We start from the raw sequence: 26,952 nt of genomic DNA, 5'->3' as shown, positions 1-26,952 counted from the left end.
CCGTTTCTCCAGGCGGGCGTTAAAAGAGAGCTCTCTTTTTGTTATTAAGGAAAAATGAACCCATTGAAAAAGTAATGCCCATGCCACACTTAGTGCGAAATTAGCTTGGCTGTATATAAAGGCCAATTCACATGACCCCTCCCGGGCCTGAAATGTCGATTGACAGCGATGTGGATGGAATTAAATAGTGTGGCAAAGCCACCAAGTGAAGATTTTTGTGATGCTGTGGCGCAGCCTTCCCTAAGCTGGGGCTGATGGGAATTGTAGTCCCAAACATCTGGTGGGCATCAGGTTGGGAAAGGCTTCTGTAATGTCTAACGTTCTACAGTGCCACCAAGAGAAGTGGTCAACAGTGGCTTAGTCTTTATACAACTGCTGTGGTCCATGGGTTCATAACCCCAGGGCTGGATTACTGCAACATGCTCTGGGTGGGGATGCCATTGACTCTGCTCCTGAAGCTATAGCTGGTGCAGAAATTGATGAGGGAACATGGCCCACAACATCTGACACCATTGTGGAAATGGTGCTCCTCTACTACCAAGCCTGGTTCATGGTCCTTGTATTAATGTACAAAGCCCTGGACAATTTAGGTCCCTGGGTATATTCCAGTTCAAACACTGAGGTCATCGGCAGGAGTGTTTCTGGTCGTTCCCCACATTGGCGAGGCTCATCCAATGGCAACAAAAAACTGCTTGTTTTCCTGACACCTATGTTTTAAATGCAACTTGGATCCTCCGTGTTTCTCATCTTATTTTCCCCCTCTTGTATTTCCAGATTTTGCGTGGGAGACAAATTTTTCCTAAAGAACAACATGATACTGTGCCAGACAGACTATGAGGAGGGTTTAATGAAAGAAGGTTACGCGCCCCAAGTTCGCTGATCCGATGGCTCGTCGCGGAGAATATTGAAGCACTATGTTCTTACCCTTTCTTTTCTTTGCTTTTGTTCAACGTGTATATATATATACATATATATATATATTAAAAAGAAAAACAATGGCAGAACCTACTGAATAGCGTAGAAATAGGGAGACAGGATGGTCGTGTGGAATAAAAGGAGGACTTCAAATATATGTAGTGGAAATTGCACCAGTTCACAGTTGAATGTTTATTAAAAGATAATGTAAATACTTGCTGGAGTTTTTTTCCCTTTCCTTTTTCTCTTTTGCTTGCTGTTTTGGTTATCTTATTTTACTTTATTTTTTCTTTTGCGTCATTTGGCATGAGATGCTTATTTTGGACCAATGTATATAATGTACTGTAATATTCAAAGCACAAATGTAATACAGTTTTATTGTGTTACCATTTGCTTCTTTGTATTGTTGCATTTAGTACAATCGGTGTTTAAACTTTATTGTATATTTATGCTTTCTGTATCTACCAGCTATTTTGAAAGAGCTGTATCTTTCTAGTAAAAACAAAACAAAAGCAAAAAAAGAGAGAGAGAGAGAGAGAGAGAGCCAATCCCATGCATTCTTCTCCGTTTTAAGAGCTTCACCAATGCTTGATCTATTGAATTAAAACTGATGGGTAAAACTGGCCAAAGTTAAGTGCACAGTTCCATTGACTTGAATTGGGTCTATTTAAGTGCATGCTAAACTCTCCCATTGAAACCGATGGGATTTGGAGGTGCTTAATTTCAGACTGGATTATAATTCTAGCCACCACACTGAAGCTTCTAAGGTTCTCAGTCTTTCATTAGATCTCATGCAAGCTTTTCTTATCATTACTATTATTATATTGAACGATGTTAGCTATTTTATTCCATACAGTTCAAAAAGTACTTTCTGTTTGCTACGGAATTTCAGCGGGGGTTTCCCCCCGCAACTTTGTTGGCAGTACTTCTCAACCTTACGGAGTGGGCGTTTAATTATTTGGGGCGGGGGCTACTGTGTTCTGTATACTTCCCCCCTCCGATATATATATATATATGTAATTGCTTGTTTCCAATGTAACTGGGAATGAGGAGCTGAGCCCCAATGCAAATCAGTGCCTTTGGGTGTCATGTAAAAATTTTATATGTATATATATATTTCTGAAGTTATTTTAATGTAGCATAGTGATTTCTGCTCCTGTACAGAAACGTTATTTAAGAAAAGAAAAATCAGTGTCCTGCCTAAACATCTATCCGGTTTGGGTAGAGCATACCTAAGAGACTGTCTCCCTCCATATGACCATCACAGCCCATAACGTTGACCAAGACTGCCCTCTTGAGGTCACCTCTTGAGTACCAACTCAAGACATCTGGGCCTTGCAGAGGGGCATTCCTAGGGGCTGCCCCACAGCTATGGAAGTGCTGTCATGCTGGAGACTCGCCAAAACCTGCATAACCTTTCAGAAGCGTTGCCAGGCATTTTCGATACGAGCTGCTGTTTTTCGGTGGGGGAAGGGGAGATGGAAATGAAGAACCTCCACTCAGAGCGCTGAGGCTATCACATCTGTTGACTTTTGTAGATGCGTTTAATCAGAATTCGACTGGATATTGTATTCTTTGTTTCTTAATTTATTGTTGTCCATTCCAAGTTGTTTGGGGTGGGGCAGTCTAAAAATAAATAAACTCTAAGGATTGGATGGCAAAATCTCAAGCTGGTGCTTCTCATCTACCGACTCAACACCACCACTTTTTTTTGGCCAACTACCAGTTCCCCAGTTACCGCATTTGCCACTGGTTTGCAAAGAAGACAGCGGCCATCACTTCACGTAACCTAAAATTCCTCAGAAAACAATTTTGAGTAATTTTCAAAAAGTTCTCCTAAGCTGTTAGAGAATTTCAGTCCCCCACTAGAAAAAAAAATGATCAGTGAAATTATCTTTCCAATCCCACCATCTATGAGTTTGGGGTACAGCTGTGGATCCAATTTTAATCGCTATTGGCTAGCATGAGTTTCATTCCTCATTAAGTGAGCATCAGTTTCTCGAGAGAAACCCTTGGGAATATTTCACTGCTTCCCCGAAAGCACGCAGCAAAATGCTCTCCCCAAATAGCATGGGATGTTGGGGGGGGGTGTTATTTTAGCATCAACCTTTGCAGCTCCATGGTGTCATCCAACCAGAATCCACTCCTATGTTTGACATCTCTACCTGATTAAATCATGCAACCCCTTTTAGACAGTTTGGTGGTCGTACAGCAGAGGTGAGGAACATCAGGTCCAAGGGACCAATGCAGTTCTCCTGGCCTCTATCCAGTCCTCAGGCCCATATGCTTCACCCGGTCTGCTTCCCATCCTTTCTCCTAGCTGGAATGTGCCCTTAAATGGCCCTCCTACATGCCCAAATGGAGGTGTGTTTGTATTAGATGGCTTCTGCACAGCACAAATGGACCCTGCTGTGGCACCTGTTAAGAGTGGCACCTGCACTTACTTACTTACCTCTACCCGGCCCACCTCTGGCATCCAGCTCCTTCAAGGTTGCCCTCAAGGTATTGCAGCCTCCAGGCTGGGGGAGGGCAAAACAAACCCTGCTCTACACTTTTTCTACAGGAAGGCTATTGTGTCATAGCCAAGTAGTACCATTGGTTCCTTTGGGGCATCGCTGACTGCTTTTGGTTGGTGATAGCTCTTCAACGCATCATGCAGGGGGTGATCCTGTCTGTTTCCACCATGGCTTGTCAGATACTGACCCCAAAGACAGTTTGCTGTGGAGCTCCAGCTGTGAAGTGAGGGTGACCAGCCACATTATCCCGTCATCTGCCTACATGGCATGTTTAGTACAGCTGTGAGTTTAGGAAGCATCCAGAATAGGATGCAGCCATACTAGACATGAGGCAAAGCTATGGGATATGATCAAGATCAGGCTTCCTCAACCTCGGCCCTCCAGATGTTTTTGGCCTACAACTCCCATGATCCCTAGCTAGCAGGACCAGTAGTCAGGGATGATGGGAATTGTAGTCTCAAAACATCTGGAGGGCCGAGGTTGAGGAAGCCTGATCAAGATGATCCTATTTCCTTTCTTAAAAGCACTCACCACAAAGATATTCATACACAGATGTGCAAGAGCACAAGTCTCAATAGGAATAAAAATCTAAAAACGGCTATTGGCCATGAAAGCTTAATTGAATTCACATATGCAGATGTGATAATGGATAATAATAATAATATATAATAATAATTTATTACTTATACCCTGCCCATCTGGCTGGGTTTCCCAAGCCACTTTGGGCAGCTCCCAACAGAATCAAAACAGAAAACATCAAACATTAAGAACTTCCCTAAACAGGGCTGCCTTCAAATGTCTTCTAAAAGTCAGGTAGTTGTTTATTTCTTTGACATCTGATGGGAGGGCATTCCACAGGGCAGGCGCCACTACCAAGAAGGCCCTCTGCCTGGTTCCCTTGTAATCTCACATCTCGCAGTGAAGGAACCGCCAGAAGGCCTTTGGAGCTGGACCTCAGTGTCCGGGCTGAACGATGAGGGTGGAGACGCTCCTATACTTGGGCTTGGGAGAGACTGTGGGCTTAGTCACACCTCCATTTGACCCACCACTTCCCCCTGGGGAAACCGAATCTTTGGAACAAATGGCAGTAGGGTTTTCTGCAGAGTGCCAGCAGGGCCAAGGCAAAACCGCTACGGCACAGGACAAATGGAAGTGTGGATTAGCCCTGTTGCAACATTTTGTTTGCTAAAGAGGCAACTGGAACTCATTTCCAGGTTTGTCTGCATTTATCACATAAAGCAGTGGTCCCAAAGCTTCCCCCAAAACTGCAGCATGGCAGCACCAACATCTTTTATTATGTGTACTAGGAGCTGCACCCCTGCTCACCAACCCCACTCCCCCCTTGCGGGGTTTCCAAGCTCCTGCTGCCACCGAGGGAACCATAATAAAATTCAGGTTTCTTCCACATGCTTCCCAAAGGAGCAGCAGTGATGGCAGCCTTTCACACACACCTTGCCCCTGCCCCTGCCACTGGCTCTTTCACTGTAAATCCATAGGACAATCTCCCCTGTTCTCTCCTTACAGGTGGTCAGTGCTATTGGTTGCTGCCTGTCTCATCGGGGCTGCATAGAAAGTTGCTCAACTAAATTGGCTACAGCAGAAGCTTTCCACCTTTTTGAGTCCACGACTCCCTTAACCAACTACTGTGGCACTCCTGTAGGGCTCAAGAGCCCAGTTATGTCACCCCTTTCCTGCAGAACTGGCACCCTCTCACCCTTTTTCGAACACCCTCCCTTGTCCCTAAGTGTTCCCTCATCCTCCTCTCCTCTCCCCTCTCCTTGGGAGTCATCTGGGCAGCAGCTGCTGCTGTCCCTGGTCTCTGAGCTGCCCTCCCTCAGAGGTGCCCTCAGAGGCATCATTCACCTGCAGAGCTTGTAGCCAGGGCTGCTGTGATAAAAAACTATGCAAGCCTTTGGGAGGCAGAGACACGAGAGGACATCAGAGGCAGGGAAAGAGGGACAGAGGTCAATGTTGCCCTCGGCACCCCTGGCTATCATTCAAGGCACCCCAGGGTGCCACGACACACTGGTTGAAAACCACTGGGCTACAGTGACTGTCTATAGGGGGTTGGTTAGCTGTGGTTTCTGCATGGCTGGCAGTTGGACTGGGTGGGACTTTGGGTCCCTTCCAATTCTCTGATTCTAGGACTGGCAGCAGTTCTTGGCAGCTTCTGACAGTCATCTTTCCCTCCCCTACCTGGGGATGCCAGGGATTGGATCGAGACCCTCTGCGTGTGAAACCTGAATTACATAAGCACAGTCTGTGTTTGGTGGAGTTTTCTCCCGATCTTGAGTCATCACTCTTTCAAAATCACGTCCCAATGTTCTTTTTTTAAAAAAAATAAAATTAAAAGAATTCCTCCCCTACATCAGTTTGCAGTTGGTTTTAACTACCAGTGAACAAAAGTGTTCATCAGAGAGAAAGACAGGAGGGGGAGCAATCTTGTTAACATTTTTGGACTCTGCAGGCAAAGGGAGGGTTTTAAAGATTCCCACTGCCAACACACACACACAATGTAATGCTAAGTAGTTTCTTGTAATTTTCTCAGCAGTGGGCAGTTTGCAGTCATCTGTGCCTAGAACAAATCTTGTCCAGAACCACACCCCCACTCCCAGAAGATCTGGGGTGATTGCTGGGCATAATTTGATGCATTTAATTGATTGTTCTGAAAGCTTCATCCGTGCTGCCATCGCCCAACTACATTATCAATTTGCCCATTTGCAGTTCAAGGGATTAAACAAAAAATCCACCTAAATCCTATAAACGAATATTGCACATGGGGTTTAAATAAAGCATAGTTTCAACGGCCCTTTGTGCCATATCATGCCCCAGCACCACAAACGAAGGAAATGCAGTTTGCCGTCCTAAACCCCATGGCCTAAGTAAAATAAATAGCATCTCCTCCCCAACTTAAACGCATCGGCTTCCTGGTTCTATGTTCTGCACTCATTGCAAGTGCTATTGAATGGAATGGGTATTGCTCAAGAACTCTCCTATGGCTGAAGGAAGATCTCTATTCTTTTCCATTTCAAATGGTGTCCATGCAGGAGAAGGAAGCAGTTGTGCTCCCCACAAAAAAAAGAATACCACTGAAATGCACATACTCAATTATAATGCCAGAGAGTGATGGGCAAGAGAACAGCTTAACATCACTAGTTAGCAGTGTTATAGAAGGAGTGGTGTGAAGGAAAGCATCTGAAGCTGTCAGCCACCTGGCTCAGATACATTCTAAATGCCCTTTGGATGATTTAGTTCTCCTGGACCTGCCATTAAGGAGGCTACAGGAAGGATGTTCGGCTCCTTCCTTCTCTCCAGCATGTCCCTGGGACGAAAGCTTCCCAGAAAATATCTCATGTAATCAATGTGTTCAGAGAGTTACCCAGCACAAATTACTCATTAATTCAATAGCGCACAGTAAAAAGAGAACAATTAATTAATGAGTCACCCTTAGATCACTTTGATTGCAATGCGGTTTGGTTGACGTGGCAGGCACTTACAAATGAAGCTGCTTTCCCGTGTTATAGATATATAGATAGTGCCATGGCCAGTGTCATATTTAACACACGCCTACGAGTAATTGTGTGATTACTAGCTTCATTAAAGTGGGGCATAGGAAGAGTGCCTTCTGTCGTGGATATGCTCCAAGACAGAGGAAACCAATTATTCAATTCTGTTTGATTTGCAAACTTCGCCGTTCTTATCTTGTGCTCCGTAACAAGATCGCCCATCGCTGTTATTCCCATTTTACAGATAAGAGGCTGAAGCTAAAGGCTTTTCCGGATTATCCATTGGTAGTTCAACAACTCTGCAAGTTGTTTCTCATTTCTTGTACCAGAGCCAGCTGTCTGACACTGAGCAAACAGAGGAAGGGGGACACTCAAACTCACGGCTATCCAATGAAGCTGCATGTTGGAAGATTTGGGACGGACGAATTAAAATACTTCTCCAGGCAACACATTGTTAGTTAAATCTATGGAACTCACTCCCACAGGAGACAGTGGTGACCACCAACCTAGGTAAAGGAGTAAAGGGACCCCTGACCATTAGGTCCAGTCGTGACCGACTCTGGGGTTGTGGCGCTCATCTCGCTTTAGTGGCCGAGGGAGCCGGCGTACAGCTTCCGGGTCATGTGACCAGGATGACTAAGCCGCTTCTGGCGAACCAGAGCAGCGCACGGAAACACCGTTTACCTTCCCGCCAGAGCGGTACCTATTTATCTACTTGCACTTTGACATGCTTTCGAACTGCTAGATTGGCAGGAGCAGAGACCAAGTAACGGGCGCTCACCCCGTCGCGGAGATTCGAACCGCCGACCTTCTGATCAGCAAGTCCTAGGCTCTGTGGTTTAACCCACAGCACCACCCGCGTCCCGATCACCAACCTAGATGGCTTTAAAAGAGGGTTAGACAAATTCATGGAGGAGAGGACTATTGATGTCCTCTCCTCCATGTGGGCTATGCTCTGCCTGAAGGCAGCAGTGCTTCTTGGTGGAAACAACCGGAGGGGAGAGTGCTCTTGTGTTCAAATCCTGCTCTTGTGTTCAAATCCTCCACAGGCATCTGGTTGGCCAAAGTGAGAAGAGGATGCTGGACTAGATGAGCCACTGGCCTGGTCCAGCAGGAAGTTCTTGTGCTCTTATTTTGTGGAGGCCAGGTAAGGTCGTGGCTAAAGTGTCCCTCCTTTGTAACTTCAGAAGAGATGCACATGGGTTTGTGTTAGTCCCAATCTTCCTTCTCCTCTATCCTGTAGGCCAGCGGTCAGCAAACTTTTTCAGAAGGTGGCCGGTCCACTGTCCCTCAGACCTTGTGGTGGGCTGGACTATATTTTGAAAAAAATATTGAACCAATTCCTATGCCCCACAAATAACCCAGAGATGCATTTTAAATAAAAGCACACATTCTGCTCATGTAAAAACACCAGGCAGGCCCCACAAATAACCCAGAGATGCATTTTAAATAAAAGGACACATTCTACTCATGTAAAAACACCAGGCAGGCCTCACAAATAACCCAGAGATGCATTTTAAATAAAAGCACACATTCTGCTCATGTAAAAACACCAGGCAGGCCCCACAAATAACCCAGAGGTGCATTTTAAATAAAAGGACACATTCTACTCATGTAAAAACACGCTGATTCCCGGACCGTCCACAGGCCAGAAGGCGATTGGGCCAGATCCAGCCCCCGGGCCTGAGTTTGCCTACTCATGCTGTAGCCTCTTCTTTCTACAGGCCAGGACACTATAGCCTTTGCTTCTTAACATGCCCTAATAGCTCAGCGGCAGAACACATACTTCTCATGAAAAAAGGTTCCAAGATCAATCCCCGGCATTAATCTCTTCAGTTTAAAAGGATCATAAGGCCAACCTAGTTTGACACCAAACGCATCGTTGTGTTTAAAATGCAGGTTTTAAAAAAATGCAAGTAGTATCAACCGGAGGTAGGGGCAATAATGATCAGGATCATGGCAGGCATGGAGTGGGAATTTAACTCAATTTGCATTGCAGAGAAATCCCCTACCGGGGCCAATGGGATATTTCCCCACACAAAAAAATACATTAAGAGCTAACCCCACCCCCTGACTCCACCTGCATTCCTGCTGTGCTTTCTATAATTATTTTCGGGGGGGGGGGGACGGACTGGTACTTATTGCATTTTTGAAAACTTGCAGGTTAAAAGCAAAGATGCATTTGACATCCCATCTAGCTTGGCCTTCCGATAGGTGATGTGGAAGACCGCCTTCCTGGAACTCTTGAGAGACGCCACTGTACTGGGTGAGGGGAGAACCTGAAATGGTACAAGGCGGCTGCTAGTATTCTGAAGGGCTGCCCTGCAGAAAATGGAGCAGGCTTTTTAATCCGTTGCTCCGAAAGGATCAAGGCAATTTATCTGATGACATCACATCTCCTCAAGACACAAAGCTACAGGATCATAACTCTGAATCATGTCTCGGTTTTAAAAGCCCTTAGGCTTTGCCAGGCTTTGACTCAGTAGATTATTACCTACACCCTTAAAACAGTCAGACATTAACTTTTGTTCTGTATCTCAAGAGCATGGGTCAGCAAACCCAGTTGCCTTCTGGATCTGGCCCATGGACGGTCCGGGAATTGCCATGTGGATCGCCAGCACACACGTTCTTTCCCTCTCCCTCCCCTTCCATCTCCCTCACATGACTGCGGCGGCGCCCCCTCCCTCCCTCCTCCTGGCTTCTCCCCGCCCTGCCTAGAGGAGGAAGGAGGCTGGGCTTTGCTAGTGCCAGCAGCAGCAGCGCTCGAGTGGCCGCCATTTTAAGTAGCTGCTCATCGTCCCCCCGCTGCTCACAAAACACATGTAAGCAGCCACCGGGGTTCGTGGTGCTCTTGCACCATCCAAAAATATATATAGTCCAACCCCCCACAAGGTCTGAGGGACAGTGGACTGGCCCCCTGCTGAAAAAGTTTGCTGACCCCTGCTCAAGAGCATTTAACATCTGGGAAGACTTTACAAAAATCTTCAGTTTTGCATTTCATTCCTTCAAATAAAATTCATTTTTGAATGAAGAGAGCTCTTCATAAAGTACTCTTTAGTAATATAATAGAAGATAGCCCATATTATTAAGTAACTCATTCTGATACATTTAGCATCATAACCACATTTATTTAGGTAAGTGAATAGCACCCCCCAAAAAAAAATAAAGGGCTGCACACAAGACCCCAAAGTCCATAAATCCACAATGGCTTTGTGTTTGTCACCCTGGGCTTCATTAGGAGGAAGGATGGTGTTATGTATTCATCTGCAATTGCCTGAGCTTGAATCTGGACTAAGGGTTCTGAGCCCCTGTGTTCTGAATCGATACGTGATATCCAATCACAGAACATTCCATGATTTGGGCCTCTGGCATTGGCCCTTAAACTCTGAGTCATGATTCGCAGCTTGGAAGTTTAGACAGCCAATCACGCTGGGAGTGGGAGTGTCCCAGGCCTTCAGAAATGTATATAAGCAGTTGCTTTGCCCCTGTTGTCGAGTTCTGTTAGTTCAATAAAGGTTCTTGCTGTTATCACTGTGTCTTGCCTTGTGGGAACCCACCTACACTTCAGGTGGGGTACAAATTAATAATAATGATAATGATAATATTTCCCAGTGTTCTTCCTTTTGGGACACATTGTTAATCTCGCTGATTTTCCAGCGCAGCAATCAGCCACACTTTCAGTTCTGTGCAGTGTCCCAGACCACAAAGCTATGCCAGGTTGGGGGCACTTTGGCAAATCGAAAGGGTGACTAGATCTGGTGACCTAGCACTTTAAGAGGAGTCAAGATGAAAGCCAGCTGAGGCCTTGCTAGGTAAAGGTAAAGGGACCCCTGACCATTAGGTCCAGTCATGGCCGACTCTGGGGTTGCGGTGCTCATCTCGCTTTATTGGCCGAGGGAGCCGGTGTACAACTTCCGGGTCATGTGGCCAGCAAGACTAAGCTGCTTCTGGCGAACCAGAGCAGCGCATGGAAACGCCGTTTACCTTCCTGCCGGAGCGGTACCTATTTATCTACTTGCACTTTGACGTGCTTTCAAACTGCTAGGTTGGTAGGAGCAGGGACCGAGCAATGGGAGCTCACCCCGTCGCGGGGATTTGAACCGCCGACCTTCTGATCGGCAAGTCCTAGGCTCTGTGGTTTAACCCACAGCACCACCCGCATCCCGAGGCCTTGCTAGCTGTTGATAAACCCCAGCCATCAGCCTTGAATTCTCTAGCCAAAGAAAGTCAAGATGTAATCCTTTGAAACAACATTCAAAAATGACTCATTAAGTCACAGGGTTCACAGAGTTTTTGCGGTAAGAACAGCCGCCCACCAAGCCCACATTTTGTGTTGTGGGGAGCCTGAGAATACTCTGTGGGGCTGTTGTCAATGCAAAATATCAGAAACTAAAACAAAGGTAATTTTAATAAAGTAGAAGAGGAGAGCCAAGTGAAATTGGCAGCCATCCCAGGCTTTTTGCACATCCTGCTTTACATTTCAATAGACTGTTGCCTGCATTTTTCCTTCTTATATCTAAAGATGTAAGAAGGGCAAGAGAGGATTTTCTTTTTGTTTGTTTTTTTGAATCAAAAACACTGAAAAATCTGGGTCCTGGTCTGCAGCAGGAACTTCTGGCTGTAGTCTCACCCACTCCAGTGACACCCAGAAAGCCACTCCTGAAATCCAGGAGAACGATGGGAGTGGCCTCCGCTGCAATAATCTGCTGTTCAAAACCAGAGAAGTCATATTTGCGTACGTAGAAAGACTTGTGTATGTCCATGGGCACCTTTGGATCCTGGCTCGTGTTATGGACTAGTTGGACTCAGAGGCTGGTGAAGAAACATGGGGGTCTTCCCCTCCTGCTACAACAAGCTCCCCTCCCACCTGGTCTCCCAGAACCAGGAGAGGTGTGAAGAGGGTGGAAGAGAAGTTAGCTTCATGTAGACATAGTCTCAGAATGCTTGGGGGAAACTCTGGAGAGGAGGGGACTTAGGCAGCTGTGAGGGAGTGGAGACCTTCAGGCTCAGAAACTGCTTATGAGGACAAGACCTGCCAGAGACGAGTTGCTGTGCTCATTAGGACTGGCACTCCTGTTCTTGTTAAGAAAGAGTCAAGTCCAACTCACTCTGTCTAATTTACTGCTGGCTTGCTCTTGTCTTTCAGGGTTGGATTGAAGACAATGAGTAAGGTAAGGACTATATCACAGTGCTAGAGCATCTGCTTTGCCCTACACAACAACATAATATACAAAACCCTCTAAAAGAGGGCATGCCCAGTAAAACCATTATGTCTAGGGTCTAAAATTGTCTCTATTACTTGATGTAGGGTCACATATTATTATTATTAAAATAACGAGGTGTTTCCAGATCGCTTGTCATTGCTAGAAAACCCACTGCAGTCAGTATCTGTTTGGCAGCAGATTCTACAGCCACAGATTGCAAAATATGGTGGCTAGGAACAGATTTTCTGCAAAGCTCCTTGTTACCTCACGTTTTCTCCCTTCAACCCCCGAGAGAAAATCCTAATAAAAGAACACAAAGTCACCACCTGAAGTTCCTACACTACCTTGGTTAAATGCCATTCCACAAAGCTTATAGTGTAATTATAACAGTTCCCTTAGGTAAGTAAGAAACATCTGTTAGTAACACATAGCAGGTGTTAGCAATTACACATACTGATTTTTTTTAACAAAAAAAATGGTTTTAATTAAAAAGAATTCTGTTGTCTGAAAAGCGGGGCATGCTAAGTCCAAACACACTCTTGTCAGCGTGTCTCCACATAATGTAATATGCAAACTTAGATAAAGGTTTGTGTGAGGTTTTCCTACAGAAATGGGAAGAGGGGGAGAAGAAATCAGAAGAAATTAGAAAAGTATGTTTTACGGAAGATGCCAGTTCGCCGCAATCCAGCTGGCATTGTGATTCAGTGTAGTTCATTTACTCTTTCATCTAAAACCCACAACCAATTTGTATTCCAGCATGAGGCTTGGTAGAATCTGTACAGTTCATCTGATCACCGAATAGCCGAGCAAAAATATTTGAGTGCAAACAGAATGAATGCACTTCAGGAGCGAATATAATAGCCAGACTGGGAAAGCAGACAGCAACAATGCAAGTATTAATTTGCAAACCAAGGACTCTACTCTTCAGTTCCTTTTGAGAGAGAAACACTTACACTTGGGTTTTTGAATTTCCTATACCTGCACCATGGTGCCGCACTGACCTTTATTATTCATGTTTAAGTTAATATAGGTGTCTGACACCTGCAATTTTGATATTTAAACATTAAGAACACAATGAGAACTCTGCTCAATCAGACCAAGGTTCCATCTAGTACAGCATCCACTTAACCACTATAGAGCTAAATGCTTTTAGGAACATAGGAACCAGTTGCCCATCTGGCTCAGAATCCTGCTTTCATAGTGACCAGTCAGATACTGGTGGCTGAATCTGAGCAGGATCTGAGCACAAAAGCACTTCCCACCCCTCTGGTTCCCAGCACCAGGCATTCAGAAGCATACCACTTCCAACGGTGGAGGCAGAACATAACCACCAGGTTAAGGTAAAGGTAAAGGGACCCCTGACTGTTAGGTCTAGTCGTGGCCGACTCTGGGGTTGCGGCGCTCATCTCGCTTTACTGGCCGAGGGAGCCAGTGTACAGCTACTGGGTCATGTGGCCAGCATGACTAAGCAGCTTCTGGCAAACTACAGCAGCGCACAGAAACGCCGTTTACCTTCCAGCCGGAGCGGTCCCTATTTATTTGCTTGCACTTTGATGTGCTTTTGAACTGCTAGGTTGGCAGGAGCAGGGACCGAGCAACGGGAGCTCACTCCGTCTCAGGGATTCGAACCGCTGGCCTTCTGATCTGCAAGTCCTAGGCTCTGTGGTTTAACCCAGAGCGCCACCTGCGTCCCTCACCACCAAGTTAGGAGCAACCAATAGCCTTCTCCTCGATGAATTTCTATAATCCTCATCCAAACTGGTGTCCATCACTGCCTCTTGTCAGAATGCATTTCACAGTTAAGCCATGTGCTGCGTGAAGTAGTACTGCTTCAGGTTACAGGCGCTTCAGGTTACAGACTCCGTTAACCCAGAAATAGTACCTCTGGTTAAGAACTTTATTCGTTCTGGAGGTCCATTCTTAACCTGAAACTGTTCTTAACCTGAAGTACCACTTTAGCTAATGGGGCCTCCCGCTGCCGCCGCACGATTTCTGTTCTCATCCTGAAGCAAAGTTCTTAACCTGAGGTACTATTTCTGGGTTAGTGGAGTCTGTAACCTGAAGCGTCTGTAACCTGAGGTACCACTGTACTTTCCTTTGTCGGTCTTGAATCCTCCAACATTCAGCTTCGTTGTCTGTCCCTGAGCTCTAGTGCTTAGAGATAAGGAGGAAATCGGCTACCATTGGGCCTTGCAAAGTCCATTGCACCATGCTTTCTTTGCAAACCTAGATGATTAGCTGATCAATGAGGTCAGGTACAGGGCAGGTGGGTGTGGCTTAGTCAAACAGACGTTCGCCTCTATGCTCTGTAATACATGTCTGCAGTTATCGACCATGGCAGACCCTCCAGGGGTCCCTATTTTCCAGGGACAGTCCCAGATTTACAGAAGCCATACTGGTTTCTGAGTTGATCCCAGAATGTCCTGCTTTCCCTTAGGACATCCCTATTTTCATTGGAGAAATGTTGGAGGGTATGGAGTTATGCAACCTCCCGAGTCAAGGAAATAAGTAACTATACAACCTTTTGAAGGAATCTGAAGGCAGCCCTGTCTAGGGAAGTTTTTTAATGTTTGATGTTTTATTATGTTTTTATGCATGTTGGAAGCTGCCCAGAGTGGCCAAAGCAACCCAGTCAGATGGGTGGGGTATAATTAATAATAATAATAATAACAATAATAATAATTGAACAGGACATCCCTATTTTCATTGGAGAAATGCTGGAGAGTATGCCGTGATCCATGTTGTGTTTATATACAGGCAAGGCTATTGCAATATGCTCTGTGTATGGCTGCCTTTGAAGATGATTAGGAACTTTCAGCTGCCCTTTTTGATCTCTTCGTTTCAGTTTTCCACTCTTTTCTCCTAAAGAGAGTGAATCTTCACCTCAGTTTCCTTCAGGATATTAATAGATGTCATTGATGTACTCAAGGCCCAAATTCTGGCCACTGGACAGTTAGGATCAGTTAGATCTTAGGCTATGCTGAGGGTCAGGAACACATCCTACGGTCAACCGTGGTTTAAATGGAATTTAGATTTATTAGTGCAAATAGGATTTAGATTCACCCCACAGCATGCCTGCGCTAGCTACTGCGCCCTCATTTTGCTCTCTGGCAGCCGAAAGACACATTTGCTTCTGCTGGCCCCGAGGCAATGAGCCTCAGAACATGGCGATATGCTTCTCTCTCTGCTGCCTTACTCATGAATTAATGGCCAGGACTTTCCATATTTAAAGAATTGCCTCCACAAGGCCATCCACTTTTCACAGAGTTATGATTCCACCTCATTCAGGTGGCTGAAGCTCCCAATTAGAGAAAATCAGTGAATCTCTTTTGTGTGTGTGTGTGAAAACGAGGGATTTCACCTCCCCTGCTTCCCCCCTATGAATACTACAACTGTTTAATATTTATCAAGTGTCAAGAACATTCTGGTCTTCTACAGAATGCAGAAGTGACCAGGGATGGGTTTGTTTTAACACAAAAGTTAAGGCGCAAGACCACAGCTAAATTAGGGATCGCCAATGGGAATGTTTCAGAGAGCAGGGAATGGTTACATCAGAATCAGCCCAGGAAAAAGAAGATTGAAGGTTCAAAAATAGTGTCATAATATAACAAGCTCTACGTCAGGGGTAGGGAACCTCTGGAAGCGCCAAAGAACACAGCCAATTATTCGGGGTGGTGAGATCTATCCGCACTGTACATTTAAAGCACTTTGATACCATTTTAAGCAGTCATGGCTTCCCCTAAAGAATCCTTGTAAACATAGTTTGTTGAGGGTGCTGAGAATTGGTAGGAGAGGTTAAAGTAGAAACAATACAATGGGCTAAAGATTTTGGTTATAATATTCAACTAGAATCTTGGGGAAAGTTATGGAATGAAGGTATAAATTTCACTGCTTGCAGTGCATTGAAAGAGAATGTGATGAAAATGATGTACAGGTGGTATTTAACTCCAACTAAACTTGCTAAAATGTACACGACAAAAAATAAGGAATGTTGGAAATGTAAGGAAAAGGAAGGTATCTTCTGTCATATGTGGTGGAGTTGTAAGGAAGTAAAAGCTTCCTGGGAAATGATAAATAATGAATTAAAGAAAATGTTTAAGTACACCTTTGTTAAAAAAACCAGAAGCTATTTTACTGTGTATAGTGAGGGAAGAGATACCAAGGGGAGATAAAAAAAATTGTTTCTGTATGCAACAACTGCGGTAAGAATTATTTTAGCCCAAAAATGGAAGCAGGAAGAGGTACCAACAAAGGAAGAGTGGCAGGTGAAGATGATGGACTTTGTGGAGCTGGCAAGGCTGACTGGAAAAATCCGAAACCAGCGTGATCAAGCATTTCAAAAAGACTGGAATAAATTTAGGCATTATTTGAAGGACTGTTGTAAGCAATTAACATCACTAGCAGGGTTGCCGGAAGATTTGTAAAGAAAACAGTATTATTCTATTCATAATTACTAAAATAAGAGATCATTGTAATGTCTGAAAGATGGATTGAAAAGGCACAAATGCTAAAATATAAAGATTAACTTGGAAAACCATGTGGCGGGAGGGAGGGAAGGCGATGAGCTGTAATAGAGCGAAAAAGTAAAGTAGATAACAATGATGTGGTTATATGGTGTAAAATGTAAAACCAATAAAAATGAGAGAGAGAGAGAGAGAGAGAGAGAGAGAGAGAGAGAGAATTGGTAGGAGATCCCTATTCCTTTCACTGAGCTATAGTTCCCAGAGTTCCCCAGGATTGATTGCTGAACCACACTGAGAATTGTAGGTCTGTTGGAAGAAGAGACGGCCTCTGCCAGGGGACTGCCATCGGAACAGGGAAGGGAGGCAGAGGGGCAGTTGGGATACAGGGAAGCTCTGAAAATCTTGAGAAGCAGTTCCTCTTCCTGCGGTGGGGAAAGCCACACCTCCAGTGGGGAAGAGGGGAAGGGACCAGAGGATGCTGCTGGGAGCCCCAGCGCCGCACCTCATCAGTCTGAGGGTGGGAAAAGCCACACCTCCCGGGTGAAGGAGGGGAAAGGGCTAGAGGATGCTGCCAAGCCGGCCAGGAGGGAAGCACACCTCTTCCGTCGCCCACCTTGCGCAGAGGTGTAAAACGCAAAGAAGGAAGGAAAAGGCTGGGGGTGACTAAGCTCCTGTGTTGGGGGAGGACCCGGAAACAATGACTCCCAGATTCTGCTAGGGATTGAGGCAGACATGAACTTGTGGTTCTGCACTGTAAATAGTTTTGCACCAAAATATAACCTGTAAAAGACAGGTCAGAGTCCTGACTGATGACTCACGAGCAACCACCATTGCCATCTGACAGCCTCCTAACAATACTTAACAAACTACAGTCCCCAGAAGTCTCTGGAAGAAACCATGTTGATTTGAAGTGGCATGATACTGCTTTAAATCAAATAGTGCAGATGGGACCCTGAGGTCCAGTAACATCTAGCCTGTTACACCATCTCAGTTCTAAACTGAGGTTAAATAAATTATTCCCTCATTGGACTAGGACCTAGGAGACCAGATTTCAAATCCCCACTCAGCTGTTGAACTTGGCCATGTCACTGTCCCTCAGCCTCACCTGCTTCACACGGTTGTTGTGGAGATAAATTCGGGGGAATAGAAACTTGTGTGGCACCTTGAGGACCTTCAAAATGTGATAAGCCAGCCTTGCAGCATTGGGGGGCCCCAGATTTTCATTTCCCAAAGCCCTGTTCTGATGACACCACTGGCTAGAAGTGTGCACACAGCAAGATAGCACATATAACAAATGACCCAGTGCTTCAGGGTGTGGGGAAATTCTGGCTTTTTGGACGTTGCTGAACTGCAGCTCCCATCATCCCTGTCCATTGGTCTTCCTTGTTAGGGATGATGGGAGTTGTAGTTTAGCAAATCTGGAGGGTCAAAGGTTCACCACATCTGCCATGTGGTGCCCATTCCAATCTGAAAAAACGGGAAGGTTCATCTACAACCACACAGCCTACAATGTGAAAGGGGGTCACATTGAGTGACAATTGTCCAGCTGTACTTCCAGATCCTTGTCTCTGTCTACACTGCACTTAATTCCCCATCTTGCAATTAATTCTTTTGCTGGATTGGATCATTAGCTATATAAAGTCCATTACAGGGTTTACGATCCCCTTGAACCCACTTAGCCATTCTGTTGGGTTACTTAGAGAAACACAGTATTCCTGGTACACAATGTGAATTAATAGGCCTTTTGTTAAAAGCAGCCAAATTTCAACAGGCTTCACAGCAGAAATGCCCCCAGGCACCACCTATTAAAGGGTGGTTTGACAAAATATGGGGATTGCTTATAATGGACAAAATATCTATGTAAATTAGGGCTGCTTTGCACCCTCATTTCAAAGATGATTTATGGGGGAAATGTTACGCATTTCTTATTGACTATAAAAAGAGGATATATAAAAGGCCTACTAAATTCAGTCCCTCCCTTTCTCTCTCTCTCTCTCTCTCTCTGTGTGTGTGTGTGTGTGTAAAGAGAGAGAGGGAGATTTTATATTATAATTTCAGTGTATTTGATCTCTTGTGACTCCAGAAACAGAATATAGAAGTGAAAATTGGTGGTTGTGTTTGAAATGAATGCTGAATGTAATGTTGGTTAATGACATGCCGGTTAGTGCATTGCTTTTTTGTAACTGGGGGTGGGGGGGGTGGAGAGAAACCCTTCAGATAAATAACAAGAAAAATGTTCCCCAAAAATAATCACTTTGCACAGGCAGGGTCGGGGAACGCCATTCGTAATTCAAACCATGGACTTTTTGCAGTTAGGATGTCTGCTTCATGCCTACTTCCATGTGTCTGTCTTGTATTGCTCTTATTTAAAATGTGCTGTTTGCACAGCTCACGGAGGCAATGCTGCATTCTATCGCTGAGGACTGCGTTTAAAAAGAAGAAGCAGCAGCTTTGAAAGCCAGACACGTAGCCAATGAGTTATCAAAGAGAAGAGGAGGAGGAGGAGAGGGAGGGAGAGGCAGCACAGTGCCTTGCCACCCTGAAAGGGTTAATGGCAAGCCCCTAAAGTTAAAGGTGTCGTCACTTCTAGGCAGTTCATCAAGCGATGGAGTCAGGAAACAAGGGAGAATAGATGAAGGTGTTCGGGATAATAATAATGGCAAGTCGTGATTTCCCTAGAGATGATCTGATCTATGGCCAAAAGCACAGAAAAAGAGGCCAGAAAGTGCTATAACGCTACCTTGCAGCGCTTAACAGACTCAGAAGCAGTAACCTGGTGTCAGAAGAGAGTAGTGGGGGCCGGGAGGAAGCCCATCACCCTGCTCATTTTTAGCGGGGGGGGGGGAGCAAGAGTTATGCCGAGGCACAGGAAGGGAGAGCAGAATTCACCTCCAAAATTAAACAGCTGAAAGGTATGATTTAACAATGCTCAAAACTCAATAAGCCAAAGATAAACAGCAAATTAGATGGCTCAATGTCAGGAGGTAAGGGAAGGGGGGTGGAAGCATCTTCCATCGATCCCATCGTCAAAAATTAATCTGCTTGAGAATGCCCTCTGCTCCAATCGTGGTACTGATGGAGAGTGGAGGAATAGAGGGATAAATATATATGTACACACACACACACACACACACACACACACACAGCGTTCGTGCTTCACCTTCAGGCTAGACCCTGATTACAATCTCCTGTGAGACACCTCGGCTGGAAGCGCTTCTCATGTTGGGACTGCAAAATTAAATTGCAATCAATACTTTACAAAAATAATTGGGGGGGGGGAATGTTTCAGAAGTCAGAGATGTACTGCGTGCCCAGCAAACATGAAAAAGTTGGGTGTTCTCTCTCTCTCTCCCCCCCCCGCCCCCCTCTCTCTGCCCCCCGCCTCCGTTTTATGCTGCTTACCTTCCTGGAGGTTATTCTTCAGGACAGATCAGTTCAAAGGTGTCTCTTGATAATATGGTTCTTCGACTGGTTTCGCACACCTTGTTAGGGAATTGCCAGGGCAGGTGATAATCATACATACAGAGCTCCAAATAAATCATATCCCTGCAACCTTCTGTATATTTCCTCTGTTTATTCTGTATGCACCTATAACCAGATTTATACAATATTGTGTTGCTGCAGTCGCAAGCTGGTTTGGTTTTATTTTCAAACGAGAGCCTGGTTTGAGCAAGGATGGTGGGCGGCAGGGAGGTTTGAAAATCCATATATACTGTTCCAAATGGTGTGATAGAGAGAAAACTGCCCAGCCATTAGGTTGTTTTTGGTTTTGGTTGTGTGGGGTTTTGTTTTGTTTCTTAATAGCCATTTAAAACTTTCATAGACTGAAACAGGGAGGCCAGTCATTAAATTCAAAGTACAAAATGCATTTAATAAAAAAACACACTTGTTTTGCCTTGAGCAACACTTGCTATACCAGCTCTGCTAAATTCCCTCAGTTAAAATAGGTCTTGGCTTGGGTTAAAGAGCGCTTAAAAAAAATATTCACACACACAAAAGTGGGGAGGTGAGAATTTCATCCTCAACATACACAAACACTCAGTTGTAAACAATGGTAATGTATAATTTATTTATGACCTAACCTAGCAGTTCAAAAGCACGCCAAAAAGTAGATAAATAGGTACCACTCCAGCGGGAAGGTAAATGGTGTTTCCATGAGCTGCTCTGTTTCGCCAGAACAGGCTTAGTCATGCTGGCCACATGACCCGGAAAAACTGTCTGTGGACAAACGTCGGCTCCCTCAGGAAAGTGAGATGAGTGCCGCAACCCCAGAGTCGTTTGCGACTGGACTTAATTGCCAGTCTTTTTATAATTTATTTATTCATTTTCTCACATTTCTATCTTCCATCATGGAACCCAAGTGGTCCCAGGTGCTGGCCAGACCTAGGCCTGCTTATTTTCATCCTGTGCCTTTAGAGCATACTCTAGCCTGATACATTCAGCCTTGTACACATTTACAGGGGTCCTTCTTTGGAAGCCATTTGGGACCAGTCTCAATGTGGCTCAAAATAACCCATCAAACATAAAAAGCCAGTGGCTCCTCATGAGAAGTAGAACTGTGGCCAGTAAAGATGGATTCAGAGCCCACCAAATACTGAAATACCCTTGAGAGTGATTGGAGTTTCAAGTAAGCAAGATAAGGGAACTAATTCCCCTCCAGCCATTTTTTCCTCTTGGCCTGGTGGATCAGGCTAACAACAACAACAACAACAACAACAACAACAACAACAACAACAACAACAACAACAAAAATTATTTATTTACCTGGCTGGGTTTCCCCAGCCACTCTGGGCAGCTCCCAACAGAATATTAAAAACACGATAAAACATCAAACATTAAAAAGCTTCCCTAAACAGGGCTGCCTTCAGATGTCTTCTAAAAGTCAGATAGTTGTTTATTTCCTTGACATCTGATGGGAGGGCGTTCCACAGGGCAGGCACCACTACCAAGAAGGCCCTCTGCCTGGTTCCCTGTAACCTCACTTCTCGCAGTGAGGGAACCGCCAGAAGGCCCTCGGAGCTGGACCTCAGTGTCCGGGCTGAACGATGGGGGTGGAGATGTTCCTTCAGATATATGGCCCATCTAGTCCAGCATCCTGTTCTCACAGTGGCCAACTAGATACCTGTGGGAAACCGGCAACCAGGAGTCAAGCACAAGAGCCCTCTCCCCTCCTGTGGGTTCCATCAGTCCATTCCAAAGGCAATTGCTTCCCTTGAAGGCTAGGCAGGCAGTGACCCCTTGGAGAGGGGAGCCTTGCTCCACCTCTTTCTCCTTCCATCAGACTCGCTTCTTTCCAGAGCAAAGGTCTATCCAGCCCTTGAGGGGGGGAGAACCTGCTGTCTTTCAGATGTTGTTGAACTGCAGCTCCCCTCAACCCAGACCTTTTGGCCTACAACATAAAGATGGCCACAGGTTCCCCATCCTTGATACAGATATCTCCTTCACCCTGGGATTGTGGTCACTGAACTATAGCCCCATCATAACTAGCCGCTAGGATTTTTCCAGTAAGGATTATGGGCTGTCATTTATTTAAAAATTTACAGACCTGCACCTTAACGAAAAATACAGCAAGGTGGTATGCATAAGAAGACAATGTCACAATAAGGTCAATAGAAGTGTCAATAAAAACATCGGTAAAGAAATTGGTTAAAGAAATTCACATCTCAACAAGCCTGTCTGAATAATACAGTTTTCAGGAGATGCCCAAAAGGAGGCAGGGAAGATTCCTGGCAACCCTCTTATTCTATGATCATTCCCTAAGCATATCACAAAAAGGATCTTCTGAATCCATTTCAATAAGGTTTCTGGACAGACAGCTTTTAAATCTCTCTCTCTCTCTCTCTCTCTCTCTCTCTCTCTCTCTCTCTCTCTTACACACACACACACAACATATCTCATTAATTTTTTTTAGGGGGGTGGAGTGGAGGAAACAAACTGGGTCACTGAGGAACGAGTGACAATGACACACTTCTCCCCATACATTGTTGGCAATTGCTCTCTCTTTAATCCCTAGACCCAGTCTTCCACTTGTTAGTTAAAACTTACGAGATGGTGGAGCAAACTAAAGCCCCGAGTTTAAATGGTATTTGTACGCAGTAACGGCAGGGCTTATATTTTCCAAATCATAAAACACAGCGGGGAGTGTGGTTTATCTCTAAGTGGGGGGAGGGGAGATCAATCCTTTGGGATCTTATAAATCATAGCCAGATGCCTATAATCCCCCAGAGGTGTGATTATCTCATGACAGCCACTTTCATTGAAGTTGTCTTATGGAAACCACTAAAATAAAATAATAATAATAATAAAATCTTTATTGTGAAAGAGGGAGCTGTGAATTGTCTGCTGTGAGGTTGTTTCTGGGGGCGGTGTGTGTGTGTGTGTGTGTGTGTGTGTGTATGAATGCAGAATACTCAGCAGTTAGATTAACCATCCCTTCCTCAACAAAGGGATCCCCCCTCCCCTTCCACTTAGTAACCCAAACATTGCTAAAAATGCAACACATCCTAACAGTCCTCGATGCATAAAATTCTGAGCCAAGTATAAGATGAAGACAGGTGCTCTGGAAGTCTGGGTCTGGTCAGTGTCTGGATAGGTGATCACATATGCACTGCTTTGGGATCCATAATGGGAGAAAGGCAGGTTATGGGTGTAAGGGAATAATAAATAAACAGAGGAAGTGATCCAAAAGCACCCTCTCTACCTTGAAAATGCAAGCATGTTTTTCTATCCCAGAGTGAACTCTGGAAAAAGAAAAAGAATCACCCGGCAAGTTTCCAGCGTGCCAGAGGGAATCAGGTGTTTTGCTGAGGGTGCTGTCAGATCTCGAGGTGCCCCAAGCGCAGGAATAAATGCAAACCAAACACATAATCCCTCATATTACAGTAGGGATGGGAGATAAAACCGATTCAGTTCACATTTAAAGGTGGATGTACCCAATTTGCAGTTTCCAAAACAGTACAAAAGGGGAAGCGTAGCTGTCCTTTGAAATTCGCAGTTCTCTGAATTTTGCAATGTAGTTCTCTATCCAAGTTGTTGTTGTTGTTGTTAATTCACCTTATACACCACCCTATAGCCAGAGGTCTCAGGGTGGTTCACAACAGGACATATATATACTGGGATAGAGCGTTCATGAAAAAAATCACAAAAGCATACAGAATGCATTGTAAGGGAAATATGTGCATATCATCTAAAATTATATACAAAAAGATGTAAAGGAGAAGAAGAAGAAGAAGAAGAAGAAGAAGAAGAAGAAGAAGAAGAAGAAGAAGAAGAAGTAGTTGTTGTTAGGTGAAATTCACACAAAAATGTTGATGAATTTTCATGAGGATTTTTTTTAGTTGCAAACTGATGTAGGAATTAAGTTAGGAAAAATGAGGATCTGAAACTGAAATTAATAGATTTACCCACCCTTATATCACAGTGTACATTATCCCTGCTCAACAAAAGGAATAATATTGTGTGTGAAGAGACCATGCTTGCAAGCAGATTCTTTATAATACCATTAGCAACCTCATTTAAATTAGAAGCAGCTTCTTGTGTTTTATTTCTTCAGCTCAGCTACCAGCGAGTGCACAGATATATGTGTGTATATATATATATATATATATATATATATATATATATATATATTCCTCCTCTGGTAAGCAGACCATTGATAAATCATCTATGTTTAGAATGGACCTAATTGTCAAATCAGCTGGGTCACAGGTTAATACCAAATAGTCTGCTTTTTGCCTCTTAAGCTATCTATCTCCCAGTTGTGTCTGACCTGTGAAGTACTTTGAAATACTGCTCAAAGTGATACCAAGGAAATGCAGGCGGCGGTTGTAGCATCGCGTTAAGTTCTTTCTGCAGAATTACCTCAAAGTCAAATATTAGCCATTAACTCCCTTGACCCGATCATCTTTGAAAGACAGGTGAAAAGCGGAAGGCAGACCTAAGACTCTTTTATTATCTTCAGCACTGACATAATCTTAATTGTTTTCACTGTTCCCCCCCTTTAAGAGAGAGAGAGAGAGAGAGAGAGAGAGAGAGAGAGAGAGAGAGAGAGAGAAGGCATAAGTGGATTTTAGAATGTAGCAGGCTGTAGAGGAAGCGATAGTTTTAGGATAAACTGACCAAATCTCAGAAATTTATTGGTGACTAAAAATTATTAAAAAACATAATTCTATTTTTGGAAGTGAGAGCTGGACCATAAAGAAGGCTGATCGCCGAAGAATTGATGCTTTTGAATTGTGGTGCTGGAGGAGACTAGTCCCATGGACGCAAGAAGTTCAAACCTATCCATTCTGAAGGAAATCAGCCCTGAGTGCTCACTGGAAGGACAGATCCTGAAGCTGAGGCTCCAAGACTTTGGCTACCTCATAAGAAGAGAAGACTTCCTGGAAAAGACCCTGATGTTGGGAAAGATGGCGGGCACAAGGAGAAGGGGACGACAGAGGACGAGATGTTTGGACAGTGTTCTCGAAGCTACGAACATGAGTTTGACCAAACTGCGGGAGGCAGTGGAAGACAGGAGTGCCTGGCGTGCTCTGATTCATGGGGTCACAAAGAGTCGGACATGACTAAATGACCAAACAACAACAACAATTCTATTTTACTTTTTCTTTTATATTCAAATGTCTCAGGAGAAATAACCACTTGGCAAACTTCTTGCCATATCAAGCCCTAAATAAGGATTTGCTTACACCTGGGGTGGAGAACCCGTAGCTCTCCAGATCTTGCAGGGCTACAACTCTCCTAATCCATGATCATTGGCCATGAAGGGTGGGGCTGATGGGAGCTGTAGTCCAACAACATCTGGAAGACCACAGGTTCTGCATCCCTAGTTTACATCAAAGTGGGATGAGCCTAATAAGACAGTGAGTATGGGGCTTTCCTGTGAGTATCTAGTCTCTTAGGACAAAACATTGGCAAGACAGCTACAGCAATGGCTCGCCTCTCCAAAAGGATGTGGGAGAATATGATGCTAATGACCAATAAGAGGAGGTCTACCAGATTTGCATGTTGTGCTCGCTGCTGTAGGAAAGTGAGTCATGGGCAACTTACAACCACCAGGAGTGATGCCTCAATGCCTTTCACATGTGCTGCGTCAGGAAGATTTGGGGCATCTCATAGTAGGACAGAGTCTCAAACAAGGATGTGCTCTCCCAAGCCCACATTTCCAGTATGTTCACACTCCTGGCTCAGCAATATCTCTGCTGGCTTGGTCATGTCCACAGAATGGAAGATGGCAGGATCTCCAAAGATGTGCTCTATAGGGAGCTGGCTGCAGGCACCAGCCTGTTGGCAGACCAACTCTGTGCTACAAAGGTGACATGGAGGCTGGCAACCTCAGCCCTGCCTTGTGAGAATCCCTTGCAGACAACCACAGTGCCTGGAGACACACAGTCAGGTGGTATATCCACAGCAGTGACCAGAGGAGGAATGATCGCTGGAAGGAGTGCAGAGAGAAGAAATGCTATGGTGCATCTGCAGCAACACAAGCAGACACAAATGTTGGGTACCCAACAACATTTGAAGGCCATCAGGTTTGGGAAGGTTTCTCTGAGCCCTGGATTGGAACCTTCCAATCCAGTTTTCACCTGGATGAGCCAATCTGGGGGTGCAGAAAGAGTATAAGAAGCATCTCCCCAGAGAAAAAAATTGTTGCTGTTTAGTCGTTTAGTTGTGTCTGACTCTTCGTGACCCCATGGACCAGAGCACGCCAGGCATTCCTGTCTTCCACTGCCTCCCGTAGTTTGGTCAGACTCGTGTTTGTAGCTTCGAGTTCACTGTCCAACCATGGTTGGTACCTTTCAGGTCTATGATGGGGTGGAAGGCTGCCCAAGTGCTGTTGGAGCCCAGCTCCCATCTGCCCCAACCAAAATGTGTCATCCACCACTAGACCTTTTCCATCTATTTAAGGCCAGCATCAGGGGTTAGAATGGTTGGGCACCTGCTGAGCTCTGCTGCAGCTTTTGACCACCAGGAATGGGCATAACATTTTTATTCCTAGACTGAGTAATTTTTGCACATGTTCACCCTTAAGTCATTTCTGTTCCAGTTTCATTAACCTGTAATTTTTTTAAAAAGTGTGAAAATTCACATTTTAAGCCTACATTTCCAAATGTGTTCTCTCTCAAACTATGCATCTCTAAATGTATTTTGATATGTTTTCATTTTGCTTTGAGCCAAGAACTGCCTCTTGAACACTCGGGAAGTGAGGAAGCTGGTGGGTTCCTGTGTTCTGAGCTGCACTAGTCTAGCTAGTGTGGATCAGATCAGTCCGCACTGGAATTTGTGAAGGCCAAGTTCCTCAGGCGCCCCTAACGGCCACCTGCTGCTCACCCACTCTCTGGCCAAGAAA

General features: G+C 44.8%; 1 protein-coding gene across 5 annotated transcripts in view; it reads left to right on the top strand.

Annotated features, from left to right (window-relative positions):
* The window catches only part of LMO3 (LIM domain only 3), a 95,246-nt gene extending 92,676 nt beyond the window's left edge, over window positions 1-2,570 (top strand). For all 5 annotated transcript variants that reach the window (XM_053404555.1, XM_053404557.1, XM_053404556.1 and 2 more), the window contains exon 4: window positions 775-2,570. In XM_053404555.1, the coding sequence (XP_053260530.1) occupies window positions 775-880 (106 nt within the window). In that variant the 3' untranslated portion in view covers window positions 881-2,570. The remainder of the gene's footprint in view (window positions 1-774) is intronic.
* Window positions 2,571-26,952: the final 24,382 nt, after the last annotated feature.

Source organism: Podarcis raffonei, chromosome 10, assembly GCF_027172205.1.
Source record: "Podarcis raffonei isolate rPodRaf1 chromosome 10, rPodRaf1.pri, whole genome shotgun sequence".
In the NCBI taxonomy this organism is placed as follows: Eukaryota; Metazoa; Chordata; class Lepidosauria; order Squamata; family Lacertidae; genus Podarcis; species Podarcis raffonei.
The sequence above is the reverse complement of the archived record's forward strand: the minus strand, read 5'-3'. Positions and strand labels throughout refer to the sequence as shown.